The sequence below is a fragment of the Aspergillus vadensis genome (assembly GCF_003184925.1).
Source record: "Aspergillus vadensis CBS 113365 unplaced genomic scaffold BO88scaffold_1, whole genome shotgun sequence".
NCBI lineage: Eukaryota > Fungi > Ascomycota > Eurotiomycetes > Eurotiales > Aspergillaceae > Aspergillus > Aspergillus vadensis.
This window is the reverse complement of record NW_020292039.1, coordinates 389,204-403,947: the sequence shown is the minus strand read 5'-3', so window position 1 is coordinate 403,947 and position 14,744 is coordinate 389,204. Positions and strand designations below refer to the sequence as shown.

Genomic DNA, 14,744 nt, shown 5'->3' with positions numbered 1-14,744 from the left:
TGAGACCTGTCCGGAGACAGAACCGCCCTATTCCTCTCAGTCACTTCTTTAGCCTACCCTGTCGCTTTTCTGTTCAGCCTCAGCACAATGGAAGCCTTTGATCTCTCCGTTGCTCCCCCGGAATTCGCGGTCTGGGGGCCAACAGTCTATGCCCTTAATGCTTACACCAACGTGATCTGGCTCTATGTGTACTATGGCATGATATACCGATCTTACAAAGACAAGTCCTTCGCCATGCCACTCATTTGCCAGTGTCTCAACATCGCATGGGAGATCACCTTCGGTTTTCTATTCTCTCTAGACCACTGGTTAGTCAGTCTTACCTTCCAAGTCGCAGTGGTAAGCAACCTTGGCGTCATCTTCGCGGCAATCAAGTATGGGTCCAGAGAATGGGATCGATCACCTATGATACAACGCAACTTGCCTTGGATATATGGCGGTGGGATATTACTAGCAATTGGGGGGCATGTTTGTCTTGCGTCAGAGCTCGGCATGGTGAAGGCTTGCTTCGCGAACGCAATTGTATGTCAGGTTATCCTGAGTGTTGGATATGTCAGTCAGCTGTTGGTTCGAGGAGCCACGCGTGGATTTTCCCTTCAATTATGGTTCGTATGCCCATGTCTCGAAGACAGACAAAATAGGAATTGTTGAAAAGAGGCTAAACTTCGAGTCAGGTTCTTCCGGTTTACGGGCTCGTTGACTCTAATCCCGGAGTTTTACCTCCGTATTAAGTACTGGCCTGAGGCTTTTGGATGGCTGGGCGAGCCTTTTATGCTCTGGTGCTGTTATCTCTATCTCGGTTTTGATCTGGCATACCCAGTGCTTTTCTGGTATATACAACGACGAGAAAAAAAGGAGGCGTTGGCCAAGACTCTCAAGGACAGGTAGCACTTTGCCTTGATAGGCTAAGGGAGAAGATGATAAGATGTTGATAGCTGGTAGAGGTTTGGGGGCTACCTTTATAAAGTTGTACTTGAGGCGATTGTATCTGTTAGCAGGTAGAAGAGGGCTACATGGGGGTTTCTTTTCTTTTGTGTGTGTGTGTGTGTATTTCCAGGATTTTTGTCCAGTCCTAATCGTTATTAGTTCTTGGAATTTCTAGCTCACTTTGCTACTTACAAGCTGTAATATATCTTTCTCATTCTTCTTCTCCGCAAGATTTGATGAATGGCAGATGCTTTCCAATCCAAGTTATCTGATACCGTCTCCCCCGCATACTCTTTAGAAAGCTATCCGAAGCCTGACCGTTCTCTTCTCAGAATAACCACGTTTGTCTCAAGTGACACCAATATTTAGTATATATGGGTCCCTACACAGGTCTAGCAGGAAGATAAGGACATTTCCAATATAAGCATTCGTTCGACAGATATTGTATCATCTTTATCATCGAGACCTTTCCTATCTCTTTTAGGGTGGCCATTTAACTCATTCAAAATTCAGTATATTTATTATATGAAAGAGAAAAGGGTTAGATGGATTATCTGAATATTTCTAGAGCATCGAATCACTATGAATGAGAGACTCCTTAAAAAAATCTCCTGTGTAAATCAACAACCTTAATCATGCCTGAAGGTGAGGTGAGTGTTGTCCAACCTCGGCCCACAAGGCTGTGCTGTGGATGTACGTATTAGTTGTCAGTGGGGGCCAGACAGACAGGAATCGACCAGACTAGACTAGACTAGATCAGACCAGACCAGACCCTTAACACCTACTAACTCAGTAATGTAGGGTACTACATAACGAAAGTCATCCATCTCCCAAAAATTGCCAACTAATCATTGATCTCAGGTCAGGTGCTAATATTCACTCACAGTAATGTCAGTGACTGACTGACTGATTACTGCCTGGTCATCCTTGATGCCTGCTGAGCGGGTGTCTACTTTAGACTTTACGGGTCAGGAGATAACTAACCTACTTAGTAGATAGATAGATAATCTCCACTAAAGACTGGTGGACGTCAGGGTTCCATGGGTACACCAACGGTTAGACCCGTGGGTTTTTCCCTGGGTGAGTAAGTAAATAGTGAGCGGAATTCTCCTATCGCGTAGTGGAAATGAATTAAGTAACAAACAGGGTAAGTGTCTATCGATAAAGCAGGGGAACCTGAAGTTGGTGCAGGATGGTGGAGAGAGTGATGACTGGCGTGGGTGGCGCTTTAGACGCCCAACCTCTTTCTCTCATTCACTCACTCACTCACTCACTCACTCGCACAATGGAAGATGCCGTCTTCTGGACGGGAATGCTACTATAAACTACTACCAGCATCCATCCACTAACATCTGTTACAGTAGTTACTTAATTGTTGGGATGAGATTCCTACTTTCTATAGCTAGACTAACTACCTACACAACACTACACTACAGTTTCAATAGCCGCCCACCGCCATGTCAATTGTTCTATAAACAGGATGTTTAATTCGACTCCCTAGTAGTAGTAGCTTCAGCGCTTCTGCACGAAGGGGGGTCGAGCTTCGCGTAAATTCGAGGACTCTCTGCCTATGATCGAAGACACCAGTGGGAAAGTACCTGAATCCCATCCTTAATTGTCGCCGCCCGCAGCTGATCCCCAAGGCGGCCCAATCTTTGCCAATCCCCCACTTCAGCTGAGCGAAGCGCCCGCGTTTACGAGGCACGAGGGGCCGGTTTTTTCTTGTTTTCGCTCTTATTATTTGATCACTTCTTCTTCTCTTTCTCTTTTCTTCTCTTTCTTTTTCCTCTTTGTTCATTTTCCACCTACTTCTTCACTTCCACTTTGACATCCATCGTCAAAACATCTTGAATTACAGCAGCATCAGCATCTTGTTCTGCTCGAGATCAGGGTTGCCAGCCTCCGCCACACTCACGGCTGATTTGCTGCCCACTTATCGACGTCACACCCCACCAGCCTATTCATCTGACCTCTACTACTATACTATCCACGCACACAGCAAATTGCCCATAATCAAAGAAGAGGGAGGCGGGATATAGGCGGAGCAGAAACATAACCAAAAAAATCACCGCCATGTATTCCTCCTATCCTAGAGGACGTCACCTCCTCACCGATTCGGAGTCTGAGTTCTCCGAATCGGATTACTCCATGGTAGAGACGACTCCACGCCGGAAAGTCACTACTCGTCGACGCTCCATCTCCCGCCACCGCTGGAGCCCCGAACACATCCATAGTAACACCTACCTCAGCCCCGTGATCCATGACCACCACGCGCCTCAACGCTCCGCCTCCACGGGCGCCCGTCGTCGCCCCGATCGTGAGCGCGAGCGCGAACGCAACAACAACCAGCCCGTCGCCGTCATCGTCGACGTCCATAACAAGTATGACGCCAAAGCCGACGCCAAGACAGATGCGAAGAGCGATGCCAAGAATGACGCTCGGAACAAGAGTGCCACCAAGAACCGGAAACAGGAACATAAGATGCAGCAGAACTACATCGATCCCTACGAGTCGGAGGATGAGACCAGGTTGCGGGATCATCGCCGAGCTCGCACTCGCCCGAGTAGTATCTCCCGGGAGGCGTCACCGCTTCCACCTACAAGGGACTATGAGCTGATGCTCGATACGCGGTTCCTCGAGAGGAATGACGCCCGTCAGGACCTTGAGCTCCTGCGTCATCAGCAGGAGATCGCCCGTCTAGAGCGGGAGCTGGCTCGTCATCGTGAAACTTCCCAGCATCGTCAACAGCAGCTGCAGCCGCAGCCGCTGCAGCCTCCCCCGCCTCCGCCGGCACCGGAGCATGAGCACCGCTCACCTCCTCCTCACCATCACCACCATGAGCTCCGGCTGCTGAGGGAGGAGGACCTATACGAGGACGAGATCAGTGAGCGGCTGCGACGGCTGGAACGGTACGAGAAGAAGCAGCGCATGGAAGAAGAGCAGCGTGAGGCAGAGCATCGCTACCAACTGATCAAATTCGAAGAGGCCCAGCGGAAGGCTGCCGAGCAGGAGGAGCTCAGCCAGAAGATGCGTCAACGGCAGCTGGAAGAGATCCAGCGCAAGATGGAAGAGGAGGAGGAGAAGGAGCGCATCAGGAAAGAGCTTCGTGATGAAGAGGCCAGGCGGATCCTGGCTGAGCAGGAGCGCGCCCGCAAAGAAGCTGCGATGAAGCAGGCCGCTATCGAGGAGTGGAAGCTCAACGAGGAGCGGAGAATGATTGCCGAACGGGAAGAAAGAAAGAGACGTGACGCCGAATTCAAGGAGAGACTACGACTCGAGTTCGGCTACGACGAAGAGCAGCTAGAGAAGATTATCAAGAAGGAGAAGGAACCCGAGAAGCCCAAGGAGCCAGAAAAGCCCAAGGCCGAGCCTGAGAAGCCAAAGGAACCTGAAAAGGAGAAGGAGAAGGAGAAAGAGAAAGAAAAGGAACCTGAGCCCCAACGGACTACCTGGATCAAGGTATGCAATCATCCCTACACCTCATAACCCTATTAAAGTCGTTCATCTACTCACTGACGCAGGTCCACCGCAAACATCTTCTCCCCGACACACTCATTGCCTACCGTCTACCCTGGGACTGGGACGAGGTAAGTTGGAACCCTAAACACTCTAGATACCGTCGACGATGACTGACTGTGAACAGCTCGACGGCAACTACATCATCATCAAGCAGTGGATCTCCGAGGATTTCCAGGAGGAGCTCTTCGCTCACACGCGGCGTCTGCGTGAGGGCAAGCTTGTTGCTCAGCACTCGAGCACCCTGACCGAGCTGAAGGTGAATGATCGAAAGAAGGACAAAATGTACCTGGTCCGCAAGAAGAACCCTGGTGCACGTGCTTGGATCTTCACTTGATCCCGCAGATTTTGACGCGCTACGAAGTGTGATACCACGTTTTGATTAGTCTGGTTTGGTTCTTGCTTTCTCTTGCCTCGTCTGTCAATATTTTGTTCTCTTGTTCATTTTCACGGCTATCCTATACAAGATCATGTTGGCATGATGATTTATCGAGTCATGATGTTTTCATTTTTCGTTCCATGAGTTGGGATTTGAACAGTTGCTATATATATGATACAATGATGATGATGATGACCAAACGTCGACCCATGCAGTCCGTATCCGAGGCCCTTTTATACCCATAACAATGACAAACTCCGGCCCGAACAAACCCCTTCCCTTATAAGGCATCTAAAACAAAGAACCTTACTATAATCTACAGACAGCCTATTCTCCCTTTGATCCCCACTGGACTTCGGCCCTCAGAATCAACTCCTCGTAGACCGTCCACGCAAGCGCAGAACTAAGCGCTTTCCGCGTAATCCGCAGCCCCAACCCGCCAAATAGACTTCTTACTCCATCCTCCTGCACCATCAACCTCACAGCCCGCATCATGTTCCCATACCGCCCCGGCATCAGCTGCAACCGGGTCTTAACAGCATCGAACGGGTTTGTAATGGTAGTGGCCAGCCCGGCCGCCAATCCCCCAGAGACGAAATTGATTGATGACGACTTCAGTGGCTGCTGATCAGACGAAGAACCTGATAAGCCCGCCAGTCGCCGTTTCAACTGCTCGTAAAACAAAACGTATAGTCCCGCATACGGCGCATCACGCGCCGCTGTAGCTCCAAATCCGGAAAACAGGCCCCGGAATCCCTCTGTCCGGACTATATCTCGCCCCGCGCTGAAGAGACTCCGATAGGCGTAGTAATCTGATTCGTAACGAACTTTTAGCACGGTCACTGGCATCATGACGAAGCCAGCAGCAACCCGGGCGGCAGCCCCGGTAGCTAGATTGGCGGTGTTGGACAGTTTGGGCAGTGCGGAGGAGCTATTGGTGACGGGAGCAATGCCATTTGTTTGAGCGAGACCCGTGCGAAGGGCGTTGAGGCTCGTAAAATACAGTGCTGAGCCGAAACCCGTGCGAAGGGCGGAAGGGAGTGTACCACGCCATAGATTGCGGATTGGATTCGGAGAGGAGAGGATGGCCTTGAGGGTTGGGAGGAGGGAGGCGTTTTGAGATTGTTGTACACGGGTTTTGAGGAGATCGGCGGGTTGAAGAAGGATGGAAGAGGTAAGGCCCGAGAAGAGGCCTGCGGTGAAGTGGAAGGTCGTCTTGGAGGCTGTTTGATTGATTGATTGATGGTTAGGGTTTACTCAATGGAGAATAGTAGATGAGTGGCCATACACGTTGAGGTGGTTTTCACCTGCGGTACAGCATAGACCGCATTGTTCGACATGGCTTCGGATCCCGCAGCCAGTGCTAAGAATGTGTATAGATAGAGGAGTGATTTGAAAAAGCACGCGTGATGAGATCAACTCATCCGGGGCACTGCACGGCAATGGCTGGAGAAGATTTTGAGATTTGAGACAGACCGCTTGAAGCGGTGACGGTCACATTGATGGTAATCAGGATAGCATGGCAAAAGCGAAGAGGCGTAGTTCAGGTTTTGTGAAGACGATAGGTGATAAAAATGACTTCTCAGCGAGTGTAAGAAAGAGAAAGGGAAAATTTGTGACAGACGGTGTAGATACGAAGCGGTAGACTCGTTCCTTCCCAAAGCGGAGGGCCGTTGGTGAAGTCATCTGGCGCCGGGCGGAAAGCATCTCGATTGGCTGCAGATCACCAGCCACAGTTGCCGCGGCCGTCGCCGCCTCTCAACTTTCCGATATCTCCGGCGTAAGGACCTGCCAAAAGAGGCATACAACAGGTACAGGTACAGGTTCAGGTTAAAGTTAACGTACCTGTACAGTGACTGACAGGCACTGAAGAAATACTGGGATGGGTGTTGTGTCTACCTCATCATATCATACCCAACAACCAGGCCTATCGCTGCTCACTGCTAACCAACCAGTAATGCTAAATACGTTCAGTACTACGGAGTATTAGCAGTAGTCACAGGGCTGATCATGTCGAAATACGGAAATTTTCAGCAGGAAAATACTAGGTAGGCTGCATTTGGGCAACGTTAGATAATCCAATCCACGAGCTTTCTCCGAGCAGGTGCCGTCTTAAGCACTTGACAAAGTGAGACATAGGGAGGCACTACGGCCAATGCATGCAGAAGAATGCAGGTTGTTAAAACACCATTCCATTCATTCCACTTGGCCACGCTCACGGCGGATGTACTTACTCTGTAATCTTACCGCCCATTGTTCCCGGCGGCAAACCGCTCAGGCCCATCGAACCAATAGGGACCCCGTAAATGGCGGGTGACATACCTTCCTCCGTACTTAACCGTCACATTCACGCCGGTTCGGTTGGACGTTAGGCGACTGGGCTGCAGATCGGGCGTATTAGTCGACGTCACGGTTCATGGGGAGCCGGTAAGGCAGAGTAACTGGTAAGTTCGATGGCCACCCTCACTTGTCAAACTTAACTGCCCTGTCTTTTCCTTTCCTCTCTTTCGGGAATCTGGCCTTTCTTCAAGAGTTACCCCTGCTATGCCCTCCTGCTCGTAACTCCCGTCGTTCGATTGTGGTCCGCCAGAGACGTCACCAATCCCTCCACCCTGCGGAGAGCTGAGCTGAGTCTCCGTCACCCATCATGCCTCTCTCATCCTTCCTTCCCCATATTCCATATCCACCCTCCAGAGAAGGATATTGGAGTCCCGTCACATCTACGCTGAATTGGTGCGAGGAGGTACGCGCGCGCTCAGTTTCACTTCATTCTTTGGTCACACTCTTACTATTACAATAAGTTGCTAACCATCATGCGAACGAGATAGGATTACTATGCCACCATCTACTCCGCAGAGATCGTCAACACGCTGACAAACCTGCTGTTTATGGCCCTTGGAATCAAGGGTTTTCTAAGTTGTCGTCGCAATGGACATGACTCGATCTTCCAGGTCGCTTACCTTGGCTATCTGCTGGTCGGAACTGGAAGCTTCCTCTTCCATTCAACATTGAAATGTAAGTGAGGTATTATAGTGGGGGAGGGGTAGCCTGTATTGGTCAGAATTGCTGATTCGCGCATGAACCATACAGATCCCATGCAGCTGGTCGATGAACTGTCCATGATATACACCACGTGTCTGATGTGCTATGCGTCCTTCTCATACTCCAGACCGAATGGCTTTCGCATCGTCCTGGGTATCTTTCTTGCCAGTTTGGCGATCTTCATCACACTTTATTACCACTACCTCCAGGACCCCCTGTTCCACCAGAACGCATATGGCATCTTGACAGCCATCGTCCTCATCCGCAGCATGTACACCATGGAGGTGACGCTGCGTCCTCGCTGGCGTCATTCGACGGAGGAGGACAGACTTGCGCGCGAGAAGCAGGGCCTGCCTGTTCCGACCAAGGAACACCAGCATTACGAAAATGTACGGGACATTAAGACTCTCAAGACCATGTGGTTCATGGTTATCTACGGCTTGAGCGTGTTCCTGGGAGGGTTTGCCATTTGGGGCTTGGACAATGCCTTCTGTTCGAAGATTCGCGGATGGCGCCGGCAAGTGGGTCTTCCCTGGGGTATCCTACTGGAAGGCCATGGTTGGTGGTATGTTTCGCGCTGACACCCTGCGTGCTGTCCCTGCATACTAATTCATCTACTAGGCATCTGATGACTGGCCTTGGGGCCTATATGTACCTCGTTTGGGGCATCTGGCTCCGGCATTGCTTGAACAACCGCCAAGAGGAGTACCATCTCTGGTGGCCTCGCTTTTGGAACATCCCCGAGGTTCTCCGCACCAGCGCCCCAGGCAAGGGCGCGAACGGAGTGGCCAAGAAGTCAAATTAACAGGACTCACTCATACCCTTATTTCTTTGGTGTTTTAGACCTGACCTCTTGAGGAGTCTCGAGGACTGGAGCTTCGGGTGCTTCTCTACGTCAGGATGATCGCTCACTTACAGTTTGTTGATCGAGTTGCTTATAGACCTGCTCTGAGCTGCTCAGAAGTATACCATTATATCCTATAGATAAGAAATTGAAACCAAGAGATAAATATAGATCTCTTTATCGGGGTATTTCCTTGGATACGCAAGTATCTCGCTGGACACGTATATACGTAGGTCTTGCTGAATGGACACTGTCTATACAACCGCTGGAGTAGTGTGCGATCTTTATCCACAAACGAACAACCGACCATTCACAGCTTTGACTTGGCAGGGCTCTTCTTCGGCCGTTCAGGACGCGGAACATGCTCCTTCCACCGGGAATCGATCGTGACCTTCTCGACCCTTGACTTCCGACTCCACTGTTCCTGGAATTCTCGCTCCTCGGTTCTCCATCGTTCCAGCTCAGCACCCAGCCATTTACTCGCCGCATCGGCACACTCTTTGGGAGCCTCCTGAGCAAGCAGATGGCCATATTCAGCAAGATAAACATCGCGCACCCTACCAGCAGGAGCCCCACCACTGCCCCCCAGCCCCGTTCCCGTAGCAGCCATCTTATCCGCCATCATCTCAGGCAAACACATATCTGATTTACCTCCAAAGATATAGCAGACACTGGGACGAAGATGCGGGAGCATAGCGAACACCCGTGACGGTTCTGGCCGGTAAAATGGCCATGAGCCCAGATGGTCGGGATTAAGATCCGGATGGGTCACTTTGTTCACGGGAACCTTCTTTCCCGGGGGCCCATCGTAGTTGGGACGCGAGAAGGTGAAGACTTCTTGGTGGAGGGTTGTTCTGAGCGTGACGGGACGGTCCTCGCTTCCCTCCTTTTGCTGGGATTCGTCTAGTGGGTGAATAGCCGTGGGCAGCTCACGGAGACCGTGCTCGATCCAGCGGTCGAGCACGCGGGAATCCCATGCTAGGTAGAATGGGTTTCGCTTGAAGGCCTCCGCGGCGGCTTTGCGGGATGGCCATGTGTCTCGTCGATAGGTGGATAATTGGGTCGTTTTAGCGATCCGTTGTCTCTGTCGCATGGCCATCTCGAGCCCGTCAAGCTGGGTAGATTCACGTTGTATTACGGGGTCCAGGAGGACTAGGCTGTGGATGAGACGTGGGTGCATAAGGCATAGCTGTGCGCTGTTGAGGAATGTTAGTCTTTCAGTTCGTGGTAGGTTTAGGTTGGGAAAACATACAGATGTGCGCCGCCCATGCTGTGACCTATACCGACGATGGGCCGAGGCATTTCTTTGCGCTTGACGTTGATAAGGTGAAGGAGGTCTCTGGGGTGGTCGAACCAGCTGGCTATATGTACCTCGTCAGCATTATTTCGGGGACTGATGAGAAAAACCAATTCCTTACGGTCGTTGCCCAAGAGGTGTTCATTTAGTACGCTGCTCTCACCCTGGTGCGCGACATCTGCCATCCATATACTTCTAATTCGGAAGCCATTTGCTTTTGATCGAGCGTATAGCTCCTCCCATAGAGGTTCATAGAGCTCCTGGTATATACATTAGCCACTGCCAATTGGTTTGGTATTGCGATGTCATCAAACCTTAGGAAACCCATTCGCATGCGCAGCAAGAATTGTTACATCCCCTGGCTGTGGGTTGGGGTTATCGAGCGGGATATATTGCTTCACAACCAGATTTAATACATCTTCTTGGCCATTTGCCGTCGCCGCGGGATACTCTCTGATATGCTGGCATTCGACGATATGCTCAACGACCCGAAAGGGACCAGAAGAATTTGGAGATAGCGACATTTCTTCTTCTGAATTAATCGGTTAACTACGGAGTGTCGTACGACTCCACGGCGACTCTGGTATATATGGATTAAAGGCAAGGGGGAGCAGGTATTCCCCGGATCGGACGGTTCGAACTGCCGGGGCTAATGATGAGCCGAGGCTCAGGATCAAGAGCGACCGGGGAAAAATGGCCGATCGCTTGATGGATTGTAATGTCAAGCGGGGAACGTGAATGGTCGGCTGATACCACTAGTCATGATACAAGGTAACGGTTACGGCTGGGAAATCGGGTTGAATTTCACCTGCCTTGCCACTGATAATGTCAAAGTATGTGCCTTTTAATATATCAATAGGCAAGATGGCCGAGTTGGTCCAAGGCGTCAGGTTAAGGTCCACCTTAATACCTAGCTTCACAGCTTCCTGATCATCGTAAGATGGCGTGGGTTCGAATCCCACTCTTGTCATATCTTTTTGTCTTTTTTGCTCTGGCGCAAGCCCTATATATGCACTATGTGATGTATGATGTAAAAGGACTCTGATGTAAAAGGACTCTGATGTAAAAGGACTCTGTTTTTATGGGATTTTTGATCGGTTATCGCTAATTACATAGATTCTGTAGGTACGTAGATGCTTCTTCAAGATCAGTGACCGATGTGTGGGTGGGCTGTATTGAGCGTAACTCGTAAGGTAGTGAGTAGTGTAGAACTCGATATATATCCGGTGTCGTACTAGTGGGGTAGTACTGCTCCTTATAAACCACCGCATATTATTGAAGTTGGTTTCAATCATCTTATTTATTACTACTGCTCACCCACCATCAGATATAGGACAATACGAAGCTATGACTATGAATCCACCACGCTGCTAAATTATATTGTACCCACATTAATAGATTCACTCGTTGCTTCCTTCCGAGACATGCCCCGCGGCTTACCTAGTTATTTTTTGTCCGCAAGACCATAACATTACCAACATATTATCAGAATCACACCCTACAATTTCGAAAGCTCATATTATATTCCATACATGACTGGGACGATGTGGCTCAGACGTGCCTGACAGCGCATATCGACGATCTTTGACATATCTTATCTACACGTGACCTGGTGTCGTGTCGGCGCGTCTGCGCGTCGCATCGCAAAGCCACAAGAGGCAAAAGACGACTGCTTTCTCAAGCCGGACGTAACTTTCGCCCATGCTACCATTCTCCTCTCATAGCGCACTACATACTGAACATAACTCCCTGCTGACCGGCAAATATTCACACAATGGCTGAGCAGGGAGGAGAGCTTCAACTCTTCAGCCAGTGCAAAGTCTGTATTATATGCTCCAAAGATCTCAGTGCTGATACAGCACATCAGGTATGATAGCCACAGCCTTCGATATACTGGCAGTTCACCCAGACTAAAGGAAAGAACTCCTGATTAACAGCTCGCATCTACATTCGAAGAACATGGCGGTGAAACTGTGATCTATGAACCGCCAGCCACCTTTCCACCTCTCTCCGATTTCACCCACCTCATCTCCTGCACTATTGACTTTCCTGCATTCGACGCGGCCGGCGATGCCCTGATACCGGTTGTCAAACCACACTGGGTGCATGCATGCTTAGCAAAGAGAAAGCTAGCAAACCCGCGCCAATATAGCCCTGACCCGCGGCTCTTCTTGAACGACGTGGTGATCACATGCGGTGATATACCAGGAGGCGATAAGGAAGCTATTATCGGCGGTGTGCTGGCAAAAGGTGGAATTTACAGTCCTAAGGTCTCTCAGCAGGTCACGCATTTGGTTGATTTGACCGCAGAGTCCGATAAGGCTCGATTAATCGCCGCTAAGAAGTTAAATATCAAGATAGTGCTTCCGCACTGGTAAGACGGATCGCCTCTGAGGGACTGGGCCGATCTAACAATGGTATCCATACATAGGTTCGACGACTGCTTAAAACTTGGCCGAAGAATCGACGAGCGTCCATATACCCTTCCCGACCCCGAAATTCTCCGCGCAGCGCCAGATGCACCCATCCGCTCCTCAGAAAACCGTGACATCATCGGCGCATCCACGACGAACCCAGCTAACCTTCCCTCGTCTGTCAAATCGCCTGATGCGCAGCCGGCGCTTACCGTATTCCAAGATAAGAATGTCATGCTATCAACAGACCTCGGTATCGGTCCTCGTCTTCTCGGGTCCATCGAGGAAATCATTAAGAATGGCGGCGGCTCCATCACGACGGATGTCTCAAAGGCGGATATCCTGATCTGTCGCTATAGAGAGGGGTTCGCATACCGCATGGCATCGAGGCTGAACAAGGACGTCGGAAACCTATCGTGGCTCTACCACATGATGACCTACAACACCTGGACATCACCTCTACGGCGATTACTACACTATCCTGTCTCGCGGTCCGGAATCCCAGGCTTCAAGGGATTCAAGATCAGTTTGTCCAACTATGTTGGCGAAGCCAGAGCATACCTGGAGAACCTGATAACCGCGACAGGCGCAGAATGCACCAAGACGCTAAAGCAGGAGAATACCCACCTCGTGACTGCTCATGGTAACAGTGAGAAATGCGCCGCCGCAAAGGAGTGGGGATTGCAGGTCGTCAACCACCTATGGTTGGAGGAGAGTTACGCAAAGTGGAAGCTGCAACCAGTTTCTGATCCGCGCTACACTCACTTCCCCAAGAGGACGAATCTAGGCGAAGTTGTTGGGCAGACCAGACTCGACAGGACGGTCCTCGAAAGTATATTCTTCCAGAGTGAAAGCTTAGCCAGAGAGCAGGAGAGCCCTCGACGGGCGATGCAGACCAAGGAACAGAACACCGTCGCTGCAAAGTCATCGGATACCATGCAACCGCCGTCGGCAAAGGTGACAGAATCCGAGAGTGAAGTACCGCAGCAGCCACAAATTGCAACACCGCGAGCGGTTGGAAAGTCGCGCAAGACAGCTACAAGTGATAATCAGAAGTTACAAACACCGGCGCGTGCCCGGCTTACTTCTGAAGGCAAGGAGAATGATACGCCATCTACGACAAGTAGTCGGAAATCAAAGGAGGCTGCTACCGCTCGATTGCACGAGATTGCACCGGACATTGCTTTGTACGAGAAAGAGAGGAAGCGCGTTGGTGGCGTGATCTATGGTGGTCGACGGAAGACAGACGAGGATCGGGTCACGCTCAACAATGGCAAGAAGCGGCGTTCTATGGAAGCGGAGGACAAGAGCGATGAAGAGGACAGCACGGAAGCAAAGAGGCAGAAGAAGGGCAAGCCCTCTGTCGCGATGCATCTTCTAATTACAGGGTATCAAAAATGGGTTGGGAATCCGAAGAAGGAAGACTCAGATAAGGTTTGTCCACCTCTTTGTATATGTCAGTAATTGAGAAAGCCCTCTGACTGTGAGCAGCGCCAGCTCCGTGAGCTTGGAATCCTGGTTGTCCAAGACGCTCGGAGATGCTCCCATCTTGCTGCCCCCTCTATCCTGAGAACTCCTAAGTTCGTCAACGCGCTTGCATACGGCCCAGCTATTGTGAGCATCGATTTCATCACGCAATGCCTCGAACAAGACGAACTTCTGGAACCCGCTGATTTCCCACTAAAAGACGATGCATCGGAAAAGAAATATGGATTCTCCCTGGAGGAAGCAAAGATGAACGCCAAAAAGAACAAGAACAAGCTCCTGCAAGGGTATCAAATACACTGCGTCGAAACTATCCGTGGTGGTTTTGATGCGTTCAAGTCCATTGTGGATGCTAATGGAGGAGAGTGCTCTCTCTTCCGTGGTCGCGTTTCATACCGCTCACAGCGTGAGGAGAGTGACGAGAGCTCTGGAGACGACGATCGCAGCCGTAGGGAGGTATACCTTCTGAGCAGCACTTCTGCAGACCACACCAAGCTGTGGCCGCGATTCCGCCAGATGGTCCTAAACAGAGGCAAAACACCACGGATAGTCCGGGTGGATTGGCTTCTTGACATTGCCATGTCCCAAACGCTGCGCGCGGCAGATGCATATGAGCTGGACGAGGAAATGGCAGATAAGATGGAGCAGTAGCTGGCTCATGAGCACGGTGTTAGGAGTGCTGTGTTGAAACATATTTGCTTGTTATGAACAGCGGGAAACCCGTATAGCTCTTTCGGGGACATTATCTGGTTTTTGTATATCCCTTACTTTATCATGAAGATAGTTGCCGTATTCTCAGCGTCACCAATGGACATGCTTTCGAATGGAGCCACGAGCCGA

At 50.5% G+C, this 14,744-nt stretch overlaps 6 protein-coding genes and 1 non-coding gene across 7 annotated transcripts; 5 read left to right on the top strand and 2 right to left on the bottom strand.

The window, feature by feature from the left end:
• Window positions 1-87: 87 nt before the first annotated feature.
• On the top strand, window positions 88-1,016 carry BO88DRAFT_459410 (uncharacterized protein; the record flags this gene model as incomplete). Its single annotated transcript, XM_025711085.1, has 2 exons — window positions 88-605; window positions 675-1,016. 2 exons carry the CDS (start codon window positions 88-90, stop codon window positions 886-888), a joined length of 732 nt encoding a protein of 243 aa, XP_025567968.1. The 3' UTR covers window positions 889-1,016.
• Window positions 1,017-2,863: 1,847 nt separating this feature from the next.
• On the top strand, window positions 2,864-4,965 carry BO88DRAFT_4261 (uncharacterized protein). Its single transcript, XM_025708875.1, has 3 exons — window positions 2,864-4,386; window positions 4,449-4,514; window positions 4,571-4,965. The coding sequence occupies exons 1-3, from the start codon at window positions 3,001-3,003 to the stop codon at window positions 4,778-4,780; spliced, it is 1,662 nt and encodes a 553-aa protein (XP_025567967.1). The 5' UTR covers window positions 2,864-3,000; the 3' UTR covers window positions 4,781-4,965.
• BO88DRAFT_4274 (putative mitochondrial carrier protein) lies at window positions 4,782-6,246 on the bottom strand. Its single transcript, XM_025709009.1, has 2 exons — window positions 6,111-6,246; window positions 4,782-6,045 (listed from the first exon to the last, which is right to left on the bottom strand). Exons 1-2 carry the CDS (start codon window positions 6,160-6,162, stop codon window positions 5,150-5,152), a joined length of 948 nt encoding a protein of 315 aa, XP_025567966.1. The 5' UTR covers window positions 6,163-6,246; the 3' UTR covers window positions 4,782-5,149.
• Window positions 6,247-7,204: 958 nt separating this feature from the next.
• On the top strand, window positions 7,205-8,898 carry BO88DRAFT_430794 (ceramidase). The gene is made up of 4 exons (XM_025709274.1): window positions 7,205-7,565; window positions 7,651-7,837; window positions 7,913-8,429; window positions 8,486-8,898. The coding sequence occupies exons 1-4, from the start codon at window positions 7,470-7,472 to the stop codon at window positions 8,667-8,669; spliced, it is 984 nt and encodes a 327-aa protein (XP_025567965.1). The 5' UTR covers window positions 7,205-7,469; the 3' UTR covers window positions 8,670-8,898.
• A 90-nt stretch (window positions 8,899-8,988) lies between these two features.
• BO88DRAFT_354207 (putative toxin biosynthesis protein) lies at window positions 8,989-10,529 on the bottom strand (the record flags this gene model as incomplete). The annotated part of the gene is made up of 4 exons (XM_025703668.1): window positions 8,989-9,904; window positions 9,961-10,069; window positions 10,127-10,265; window positions 10,320-10,529. 4 exons carry the CDS (start codon window positions 10,527-10,529, stop codon window positions 9,019-9,021), a joined length of 1,344 nt encoding a protein of 447 aa, XP_025567964.1. The 3' UTR covers window positions 8,989-9,018.
• A 334-nt stretch (window positions 10,530-10,863) lies between these two features.
• On the top strand, window positions 10,864-10,975 carry BO88DRAFT_t37. The gene has a single exon. It is a non-coding gene; the product is annotated as a tRNA-Leu (tRNA).
• A 702-nt stretch (window positions 10,976-11,677) lies between these two features.
• On the top strand, window positions 11,678-14,726 carry BO88DRAFT_354204 (DNA repair protein Rtt107). The gene is made up of 4 exons (XM_025703667.1): window positions 11,678-11,872; window positions 11,943-12,379; window positions 12,437-13,853; window positions 13,911-14,726. The coding sequence occupies exons 1-4, from the start codon at window positions 11,780-11,782 to the stop codon at window positions 14,553-14,555; spliced, it is 2,592 nt and encodes an 863-aa protein (XP_025567963.1). The 5' UTR covers window positions 11,678-11,779; the 3' UTR covers window positions 14,556-14,726.
• Window positions 14,727-14,744: the final 18 nt, after the last annotated feature.

What these genes read in the sequence shown, in the direction of transcription:
- BO88DRAFT_4261 (XM_025708875.1), top strand. Translation starts at nt 3,001, where the DNA reads ATGTATTCCTCCTATCCTAGAGGACGTCACCTCCTCACCGATTCGGAG. An exon ending in AACGGACTACCTGGATCAAG is followed by an intron (nt 4,387 to 4,448) that starts GTATGCAATCAT and finishes TCACTGACGCAG; the next exon opens with GTCCACCGCAAACATCTTCT. An exon ending in TACCCTGGGACTGGGACGAG is followed by an intron (nt 4,515 to 4,570) that starts GTAAGTTGGAAC and finishes GACTGTGAACAG; the next exon opens with CTCGACGGCAACTACATCAT.
- BO88DRAFT_354204 (XM_025703667.1), top strand. Translation starts at nt 11,780, where the DNA reads ATGGCTGAGCAGGGAGGAGAGCTTCAACTCTTCAGCCAGTGCAAAGTC. An exon ending in GTGCTGATACAGCACATCAG is followed by an intron (nt 11,873 to 11,942) that starts GTATGATAGCCA and finishes CCTGATTAACAG; the next exon opens with CTCGCATCTACATTCGAAGA. An exon ending in AAGATAGTGCTTCCGCACTG is followed by an intron (nt 12,380 to 12,436) that starts GTAAGACGGATC and finishes ATCCATACATAG; the next exon opens with GTTCGACGACTGCTTAAAAC.
- BO88DRAFT_430794 (XM_025709274.1), top strand. Translation starts at nt 7,470, where the DNA reads ATGCCTCTCTCATCCTTCCTTCCCCATATTCCATATCCACCCTCCAGA. An exon ending in CGCTGAATTGGTGCGAGGAG is followed by an intron (nt 7,566 to 7,650) that starts GTACGCGCGCGC and finishes CGAACGAGATAG; the next exon opens with GATTACTATGCCACCATCTA. An exon ending in CTTCCATTCAACATTGAAAT is followed by an intron (nt 7,838 to 7,912) that starts GTAAGTGAGGTA and finishes TGAACCATACAG; the next exon opens with ATCCCATGCAGCTGGTCGAT.
- BO88DRAFT_4274 (XM_025709009.1), bottom strand. Translation starts at nt 6,162, where the DNA reads ATGTCGAACAATGCGGTCTATGCTGTACCGCAGGTGAAAACCACCTCA. An exon ending in GGTGAAAACCACCTCAACGT is followed by an intron (nt 6,046 to 6,110) that starts GTATGGCCACTC and finishes TCAATCAAACAG; the next exon opens with CCTCCAAGACGACCTTCCAC.